This window comes from Stegostoma tigrinum, chromosome 42 (genome assembly GCF_030684315.1).
Source record: "Stegostoma tigrinum isolate sSteTig4 chromosome 42, sSteTig4.hap1, whole genome shotgun sequence".
In the NCBI taxonomy this organism is placed as follows: Eukaryota; Metazoa; Chordata; class Chondrichthyes; order Orectolobiformes; family Stegostomatidae; genus Stegostoma; species Stegostoma tigrinum.
Genome location: NC_081395.1, coordinates 2,725,446 through 2,736,119, shown reverse-complemented (window position 1 = coordinate 2,736,119; position 10,674 = coordinate 2,725,446). Strand labels below are relative to the sequence as shown.

General features: G+C 43.2%; 1 protein-coding gene across 1 annotated transcript; it reads right to left on the bottom strand.

Moving 5' to 3' along the window:
• Positions 1-298: 298 nt before the first annotated feature.
• On the bottom strand, positions 299-9,879 carry LOC125449453 (trypsin inhibitor ClTI-1-like). Its single transcript, XM_048525251.1, has 4 exons — positions 9,759-9,879; positions 5,419-5,462; positions 5,106-5,218; positions 299-383 (listed from the first exon to the last, which is right to left on the bottom strand). Exons 1-4 carry the CDS (start codon positions 9,808-9,810, stop codon positions 308-310), a joined length of 285 nt encoding a protein of 94 aa, XP_048381208.1. The 5' UTR covers positions 9,811-9,879; the 3' UTR covers positions 299-307.
• Between the last annotated feature and the right edge of the window lie 795 nt (positions 9,880-10,674).

Here is a 10,674-nt window from a genome sequence, read left to right as displayed (position 1 = left end):
TCATGATTTTATAAACCTCTATAAGGTCACCCCTCAGCCTCTGGTGTTCCAGGGAAAACAGCCCAGAACCATTCAGTCTGTCCCTGAAGCCCAAAGCCTCCTCTTGATTAAACTTGTAAATCCTACATCAAATGCAGCTTAAGAAGCAATACTGTGTTATCTCATGAGGCCAGCACTAAAAGGCTGGAAAATTAACTGGCAATACACCCAATGCATATTTATTTAAGTTTATTCTTAATTCAACCAATCAAATGAAGACGTTTGAAAAATAGACTTCAGTTCAACACTAGAACTTTTTCCACCTCAGTCAGTATTCTTCCTCTTCTGGTCGTTTCTTTGCACAAAATCCATTGTGACTGATCTTAACATTTGCATTATTCAACCTGAAATAAAAGCCCAAGGAAGTTACTATCCACCAGGCACGAAGAGATACATTGAGGTAGAATGTTAATTTTTCAGCTTGGCGTAAAACTCCGATATAAAGGAATGGGAATATAACCCAGGTGAATTTGGTAACAAGCATACTAATGCACAGCATTAGACATTCACTTTGACAGTAAGGGAGAAAGCCATGACTCTCTCATCTGATTGACACAGCAACCTTTAACAATGTCTCCCTGAGCTCCAACACCTCCCTCACCTTCCTGGACCTCTCAGTCTCCATCTCAGGCAACCAAACATAAACTGATGTCCATTTCAAGCCCACCGACTCCCACAGCTACCTAGAATACACCTCCTCCCACCCACCCTCCTGCAAAAATTGGATCCCCTATTCCCAATTCCACTGCCTCCACCGCATCTGTTCCCAGGATGAGGCATTCCACTACCACACATCCCAGATGTCTGCATTCTTCAAGGATCGCAAATTTTCCCCCCGCAGTGGTCAAGAACGCCCTTGGCCGCGTCTCCCGCATTTCCCGCAACACATCCCTCACACCCCGCCCCCGCCACAACCGCCCAAAGAGGATCCCCCTCATTCTCACACACCACCCCACCAACCTCCGGATACAACGCATCATCTTCCGACACTTCCGCCATCTACAATCTGACCCCACCACCAAAGACATTATTCCATCCCCACCCTTGTCTGCCTTCTGGAGAGACCACTCTCTCCATGACTCCACACTGCCCTCCAACCCCACCACAACCGGCACCTTCCCCTGTAACCGCAGGAAATGCTACACTTGCCCCCACACCTCCTCCCTCACCCCCATCCCAGGCCCCAAGATGACATTCCACATTAAGCAGATGTTCACCTGCACTTCTGCCAATGTAGTATACTGTATCCACTGCACCCGGTGTGGCTTCCTCTACATTGGGGAAACCAAGCGGAGGCTTGGGGACTGCTTTACAGGACACCTCTGCTTGGTTCGCAATAAACAACTACACCTCCCAGTCGCGAGCCGTTTCAACTCCCCCTCCCATTCCTTAGACGACATGTCCATCATGGGCCTCCTGCAGTGCCACAATGATGCCACCCAAAGGTTGCAGAAACAGCAACTCATATTCCGCCTGGGAACCCTGCAGCCCAATGGTATCAATGTGGACTTCACAAGCTTCAAAATCTCCCCCTCCCCCACTGCATCCCAAAACCAGCCCAGCTCATCCCCTCCCCCACTGCATCCCAAAACCAGCCCAGCTCGTCCCCTCCCCCACTGCATCCCAAAACCAGCCCAGCTCGTCCCCGCCTCCCTATCCTGTTCTTCCTCTCACCTATCCCCTCCTCCCACCTCAAGCCACACCTCCATTTCCCACCTACCAACCTCATCCTGCCCCCTTGACCTGTCCGTCCTTCCTGGACTGACCTATCCCCTCCCCACCTCCCCACCTATACTCTCCTCTCCACCTATCTTCTCCCCTATCCATCTTCGGTCCGCCTCCCCCTCGCTCCCTATTTATTCCAGTTCCCTCTCCCCATCCCCCTCTCTGATGAAGGGTCTAGGCCCGAAACGTCAGCTTTTGTGCTCCTGAGATGCTGCTTGGCCTGCTGTGTTCATCCAGCTTCACACTTTGTTATCTTGGATTCTCTAGCATCTGCAATTCCCATTATCTCTCCCTGAGCTATCTCAGGTTCAGGCCAGGGAGGTGAAATGGGTCCTGGGGAGAGCAGAGACCCAGTGGCAATTTGTGCCTCACAAGTGCCAGACAATGGCCATCTCCAGCAAGACAGAAATCTAAAAACATCCCCGTGCTTTCATTAGCATTACAATTACTGAATTCCCCATCTATTAACATTGCAGGAGTTACCACTGATCAGAAACTTGGCTGGACCAGCCATATAAATGCAAGACCAGGTTAGAGGCTAGGAGTGAATAACGCACCTCCTGACTCCTCAAAACCTGTCCACCAAATACCAGACGCAACTCAGGGGTGTGATGGAATATTCCCCACTTGCTCGAATGGATGCAGCTGCAAAAACACTCAAGAAGCTTGACACCATCCATCTCATCCTGTACTCAAAATGGGCAGAAGTCGTGATACAAAATAATATAATTACCATTTGTAACTGTGAACTGGAAGGTACCCACTGTGATAATGGATGATTATAAATGAAATCATGCAGCAGTAATGTCAATAGACAAAGTGAAGTTTCATGTAATAATTTTTGAAAATAATTACTCGAGATATTTTTCAAAGAATACTGAGGAGGAGTTTGATATGCCTTCGCAACTTGTCAGCTCTCCTTGAAGTAGATCCTCAAGATACTTTTAACAGATCTCTTTCACAGATTCTCTTGACCATAAGACAGGTACATAGGAATAGAGGTAGTTCATTCAGCTGGTTGAGTCTGCTCTGCCATTCACTGACAACGTGCCTGAAGTAATAATCTTCAACACCACGTTTCTGCCTTTTCCCTCCTAATCCTTGATTCTCACTGATTAAAAATCTATCTCAGCCTTGAATACGTTCAATGACCCAGCTTCAACAGCCCTCTGCAGTAAAGAATTTTACAGATTCAATAGACAATAGACAATAGGTGCAGGAGTAGGCCATTTGGCCCTTCGCGCCAGCACCACCATTCATTATGATCATGGCTGATCATCCACAATCAGTATCCTGATCCTGCCTTATCCCCATAACCCTTGACTCCACTATCTTTAAGAGCTCTATCCAGAGAGTTGGCCTCCACTGCCTTCTGGGGCACAGCATTCCATATATACGCCACTCTCTGGGTGAAGAAGTTTTTCCTCAACTCTGTTCTAAATCGCCTACTCCTTATTTTTAAACTGTGTCTTCTGGTTCTAGACTCACCCATCAGCGGAAACATTCACTACCCTCTGAGAGTAGAAATTTCTCATTATCTCTGTCTTAAACGGATGATCCCTTACACATGTATCGCGATAGAGCGAAAAATTGTTTGGTGCATTTTACAGGCAGATCGTAGCATACAAAGTGCATCAGGGTAGCAGAACATAGTGCAGAATATAGTGTCACAGCTGCACAGAAATTGCAGAGAGAAAAAGAGAGAGACAGACAGAGAGAGAGAGAGAGAGAGAGATTAATATTAACATTTCGGAGGTCCATTCAAAAGTCTGATAATAGCGGGGAACAAGCTGTTCTTGAATTTATTCATACACTATTCAACTTTTTTATCTTCTGCTCGATGCAAGAGGGTGGAAGTGCGTGTAAGCAGGGTGGGAAGGGTCTTTGATTATATTGGTTACTTTCCTGAGGCAGTGGGAAGCAGAGGTGCAGTCAGTGAATGGAAGGTTGGTTTGCGTTATGGACTCAATTATGTTCACAACTCTCTGCAGTTTCTTGCATTCTTGGGAAGAGCAGTTGCCATACCACACTGTGAAGCATCCCAACAGGAGATTGTTTCCTCTGGTTGTAGTCTGTCCAAGAAGGGGAAACAACTTCCCTGCATCTACCCTGTCAAGTCCCCTAAGAATCGTGTATATTTCAATAAAGTTTCTTTTCATTCTTCTAAAATTCAATGAGTACAGGCCCAACTGACTTAACTTCTCCTCACATTCCTCCATTCTTGGGATCAACCTAGCGAACCCTTTCTGAACTGTCTGCAATGCCATGAATACTTTCTTTCAATAAGGAGGCCAAAATTATTCATAGTGTTGTCTAAGTAGAGCCTTGTATAATATTAGCAAGAACTCCCTATCCTTATATTCTGTTCCCTTTGAAATAAAGGCGAACAGTTCATTTGCCTTCCCAGTTCCCAGCTGACCTGAACAATGGCAGTTTGTGATTTATACACAAGGATTGCCAAACCCCTCTGTGCTGTAACATTCCACAGTCTTTCTCCATTTTAAATCATATTCAGCTCTCCTATTCTTCCTGCCAAAGTGCATAACTTCACACTTTCCCAAATCACAATCCATCTGCCAAATATTTTCCCACTTGCTTTAACCTGCCTATATCCTTGTGCAGACCATGCAGATTATCCTCACTACTCTCCTTCCCATCTATTTCTCACAAATGACAAGTCCTCTTGTTACTAATGACAGGTCTCTTGACAGTGGCTCTTGATTTGGCATTTCCAAAGAGATGGGCATTTAATGAAATTTTGCACATTCATGTCTACTTTTAACCATTTCAAAAGGTACCTTATCTGCCCAAAATGCACTTCCTTTTCCAAAGAGGTATCTTGTTTCTCCAAAGAAATACAGAAAACCCAGGCCTGCTCTTACCATGCTTACTCTGCACACTTGACCCCTTGCTCCCAAGATCAGCTTGTATGAGGACAGCTGCATATCTTAAATGATTAGCAGCCTCTGTATACCATGCATATGTAAATACTGATCAGATCTAATTCCAGCGCCTACACAAATCAGAAATGCCAGACAGGCTCTGTGTTGTGATAAAAATTCATCATGATCTCTGCTCCCACATGCTTGATTCATCACATCAACAGTATATTTCATAGATGGTGCCATTATGGGATGTTGCAAAGCTACAGAAAACACCATTTTGAAATGTCATTTTCAGTTCTGAACTTCCATAATTGTAATTATCAGGTTAATAAATTAATCAGGGATCTACCTAAAGCCAAGTTCTTCTATTTGGACGTCTCATTTCCTTTTCATTATTAACAGAGATTTTCACTTGAGATAGGGTATCACTTGTCCCGGAATTTTAAAATCACTCACCAATTATAAAGGCATAAATTACAACGGTTTATGTAGGTCATGCCATCTGTTCCACAGACTCGCTTTGTGAACATGGGGCAGACTGGGATATCAGGGAAATCTTGGCAGTCTGGCTGCGAGAGATGAGATTAACAGATTCATTCATTATTGGCAAGAAATGAAATTAATTAAGAGCATAGGATCTCACCAGAGTTATGGAATAATGATAGGAGTTGAAGGGAGAAAACTAATCAAAGTCTACACTGCTACAGGCAACAAGTATTATTAATACCATTACTGAGAACTCCAGGTAAAATTAGATGAAGGACCTCACCTCCTCATTAGAAGCAGAAGTATAAACTTGAGCTGTTGCCAGGTCTGCAACAGAAAAACGGAGACTGTTACAAAAGATACAGATATACAGACCACTTATTGTCAGCTGCAACTGAGCTGGCCAGAGGACTTCTGACTAAACACATACTAACTATTTAAATGAACAAAATCATTGACACATTAGCTAGATGTTCCCTTCAATATCTCTTAATCTCTTCTCTCTGGTAAATTATCTAATTGTTACAGACCCTGTTTTGAAAGGGAATTACAATTTCTGCAATAAAAATGAAGACTTCCCATTGTTTTTGAATAAATCTTGTGGCTATAGCATTATCACTAACTTGACATTTTTAGATAAAAATAACTTTATCTTAACTAAAATAAGCATGAAGTTTTACAAGTTTGTGCAATTGTATCATTCTACATGTAGGAGAGCAGTTTGGCACAAGTCTGTTAACAGATATACAAACGCTGTACAGTAATGTACTGAGGACCTCCCTGCAGCCCTTGTAACACAAGAAATACGTAGTCAATTTGCAAGGAACAAAAATCTCATAAATTAATCTATACATAGAACATAGAACATTACAGCACAGTACAGGCCCTTCGGCCCTCGATGTTGTGCCGACCTGTCTTACCGATCTCAAGCCCATCTAACCTACACTATTCCATGTACGTCCATATGCTTATCCAATGACGACTTAAATGTACCTAAAGTTGGCGAATCTACTACCGTTGCAGGCAAAGCGTTCCATTCCCTTACTACTCTCTGAGTAAAGAAACTACCTCTGACATCTGTCCTATATCTTTCACCCTCAATTTCAAGCTATCAATCTATTAGGGACAAAGGAACAGTAGGCCATTCAGTTAATCAAGCCAGCCCACAATTCAATAACATCAAAGCTGACTGAACAACCCAATGTCTTTTAGAACATTTAACACAGAAACAGGCCTTTCAGCTTACCATGTCTGTGCTGACCTTGGTGCCATTTTAAACTAATCTGTATCCCTCTATTCCCTGCCTGTTCATGTGTCTGTCTAAGTGTCTCTTATATGTTGCTATCACATCTGCTTCTACCACCTCTCTTGGCAACATGCTCCAGGCACTTCTAACCTTTGTGTAAAAGACTTGCCTCACACATTTCCTTTAACTTTGCCCCTCACATTAAACCTACGTATTTGGCATTTCCACCCTATTCATGCTTCTTATAACTTTACATCCTTCTATCAGGTCAGGTCTGTGCCTCCAACATTCTAGCAAAAACAATCCACATTTGTCCAGCCTCTCCTTACAGCTAACACATTCCAATACAGGCAAAATCCTAGTAAACCTCCTCTGCACCCTCTCCAAAACTTCCACATCCTTCCTACAGTGTGACAAAAAGCAACGTGACCTAATTAAAGTTTTGTACAGCTGCAACATAACCTGCCAACTTTTATGCTCAGCACCCCGACCGCTGAAAACAAACACACCTTCTTTACCACCTTATTCACTCGTGTTGCCACTTTCAGGAAATTACAGACTTGCATTCCAAGATCCCTCTGAATATCAACACTCCCCAGGGTCATGCCATTTACTGTATACTTTCCTCTTGCATTTGACCTTCCAAAATACATCACTTCACATTTGTCAAGACAAAACTTCATCTGCTATTTTTCTGCCCAATTTTCTAATTGGCCTATGACCTGCTGTAATCTTTGACTACGTTCCTCACAATCAACAATACACCGATTTTCATGTTGTCTACAACCTATTAATCATATCACCTATATTTTCATATAAATCATTTATATATATTATAAAGGACAGAGGCCCCAGCAAGGATCCTTGCAGAAACACCAATGGTCATGGACCTCATTGGAAATATACCCTTCCATAACTATCTTCTATGATCAAGCTGATTTTTTTAAATTGAACTTATCAATCCACCATGGATCTCATGTGACTTAATTTTCTGGACCAGCCTACCATGATTGAAGTTGTCAAATGCTTTAGTAAAAAGTCCATGTAGACAACATCCACTGCCCTATCTTCATCAATCATCTTCATCATTCCTCAAGAACTGCCCCATGCAAAGCCATGCTGACTGTCCCTATTAAATCCATTATTTTCCAAATGCAATTAAATCCTGTACGTAAGGATCTTCTCCAAAAATTCCCCACCACTGCTGCAAGGCTCCCCAGCCTATAGTTTCCTTGATTATCCCTGTTGCTCTTCTTAAACAAAGGAACAACAACTGACTATTCTCCACTCTTCCCAGACCTACCTGCGGCAAAAGAGGATTCAAAGGTCTCTGTTTTCGGCAATCTCCTCCCTTGCCTCATTCAGTGTTCTGGACAGAGGATCAGGCTCTGGAACCTTATCTACCTTAACATTTTTCAAGACACCCAGCACCTCCTTCTTCTTAATATTGACATGCTCTAGAATGTCAACTTACCCTTCCTGAGACTCATTAAGGGTCTCACTCACTTCCTTCAGCTCCAAGCGTAAATTCTCTCCCTTGTCCTTGAGTGAACCTACCCTTTCCCTAGCTACCACCTTGCTCCTAATATATGCATAGAATCCCTTGGGATTTTCCTTCTTCCTACTTGTCAATGACATTTGATAGCTCCTTTTAGCCCTCTGAATTCCTCATTCAAGCTCTTTCCTGCTTCCTCTATATTCTTCAAGGACCTTGTGTGATTCCAATTTTCTGAACCTCACATATGCTTCCATCTTCTTTTTGACAACCCTCATCTCTATAAACTTGAATGTCACTGGTGATCAGAAATTTATCAATCTCTACCTTAAGCATATTCATAGATCGAGATTTCAGAGCACCTATGGTTATCCAAAGGTTTACAATCCTCTGAGTAAAAATATTTCCAAAAATCTCAGAGTTAAGCAACATCTACCTTATTTTTAAATCAGGTACATTTGTTCTAGATTCCTCATTCAGAGGAAACATCTTAACTGTATCTATTCTGTCTATCCTTTTAAGTAATTTGTAAATTTTAATGAAATCACCTCTCATTCTTTGAAACACTAGAGATTACAGGTCCAGTTTTCACACTTTCTCTTCATAGGTCAGTCCTGCTGTCCCAGGAACAAGTCTGGTGAACATTTGTTGCACTCATATATGTCAATAATGTCCTTCCTGAAAGATGGCATGACCGAAAGTACGGTTCTCCCTCCACACTGACACTCTGACAATGCAGCACTCCTTGAGCACTGACCCTCCAACAACGCAATGCTCGCCCAGAGCTGCACATGCAACACTTCAGCACTCTCTGGGTACTGACCCTCCATCACTACAGTACTCCCTCAGCACTGACCTTCCAACGGTGCAGCACTCCCTCAGTACTGACCCTCTGTCATTGCAGTGCTCCCTCAGCACTGACTCTCCGTTAGGGCAGCACTCCCTCAGCAATGGCCCACTAACAGTGCTTTGCTCCCTCAGCACTTAGCCGCCAATAGTGCGGAACTCCAACAGCACTGACTCTCTGACAGTGCGTCACTCCCTCAGCACTGGCCCTCTGACAGTGTGGTGCTCCTTTAGCACTGGCCCTCTGACAGTGTGGCGCCTCCTCGGCACTGGCCCTCTGACAGTGTGGTGCTCCTTTAGCACTGACCCTCTGACAGTGTGGCGCCCCCTCGGCACTGACCCTCTGACAGTGTGGTGCTCCTTCAGCGGTGACAAATTAAACCTTGTCTAAACCTCTCTGCAATGTTCCCCTGCTACCAAAGGTAGGGTGATCACTTCATGCTAGCCGTCTACTCTGCAGCTTTCCGAAGTGAGGTGAGGGGCTGGGGAGATGGGTGCTTCCTCGTGCAGTCTACAATCAGACAGCCATCTCAGCAAAACATCTTTTTTTAAAAAGACACATAAATAGTGCACTGACTCCTACTACATCTGTACATGCTCATTCTGCACTGTGCTGCAAGCATCTCAGTGAAACAGCGCCCTGTGTCTGACATTAAGTTTCATCACAAGCCTCAAGTCCTGTTCACATTGCTCACCCAATCAGTAATACCAGAAAGCTCAAGATGATTGGTGCAGAAATCTTGCTTAGTAAAACATAAGAAATGTTTGTAGTTATATAGCATCTCTTACATCCTTACAACTTTCTCGGTGATTCACAGGCAATGAAGACCCCCAACAATTATACAGTACTCTAAATTGTTCTTCAAATTACAACACAAAATGTAATTTCAACCACTGATAGTTTGCAATTTTAAAATATTTCCACTCAGAGTAACCCCTTTATTACACTGAAGTATTAATGAAGTAAATATAGTCAGATTTAAGAAACCCTTCACAGAGTTTCCAACGCTTAACATACAGACTTAAAATCACTCACCAGTAAATACAAGCAGCATGACAGCAATAATTGCACACGCATTGTTTATCATTCTGAAATTTCAGGGATGTGAGTGAGAAAGTTTGTTGATAAGGGTATTTATATAGCTACACATCCAGTCCTCTGGTCTCAGCTCAGAAATCACGTGGATCTGACACTAGCATTGTGAAAAACTTTGCAGACCATTTTTTTTCTCAAATAATTCTTTGCAACTATAATAAAATGAAAATGAGTCAAGCAGGTATTTGGCTGAATTTCCAGTATTTGAGGAATGTTAAAGCAGCTGATGTGTCTCCAGCACCTGGATTTGAATTAAGCAAGCCGACCTGCGCCAATGATAACATTTCTACAATGGATCAGATACATTTACTGGGGGGTATTCTGGCTTAAGGGGAAGGCAGAATACTGGGGCAAATGCTTTTCTGAGTTAAATGCACCAGAGAGTGGTGAAAGCATTTGTAGTCACTGGAACCAGCTGTTTCTTGTTGACCATGAGATCCTTGATTGGGGTTGTTAACCTGGACCAATCAGGAAGCCCTGGCTGACTAATATAACCATGGGATTTGGACTCTCCTCAGTTCAGGAATTAACTGTGAGCTGGTTGGCTACAGCCAGTGTAATGTTCACATGCAAATAAAATGAGACTTGGTGATGGGATACTGGCCTTTGTGCAGTTATTCCAACCTTAAACAAAGAGTAGGCTGTAGAGGTGATTGCAGTTGAGCTAAACCAGCTTTTGGAGTTGGGGCATGTATGCAAGGAAGAATAACTTTTTTTGATAAACACACTCACATGCTATGCACACCTGTGTGGCATATATCTGATGAAGGGTCTGGGCCTGAAACGTCAGCTTTTGTGCTCCTGAGATGCTGCTTGGCCTGCTGTGTTCATCCAGCTTCATGCTTTGTTATCTTGT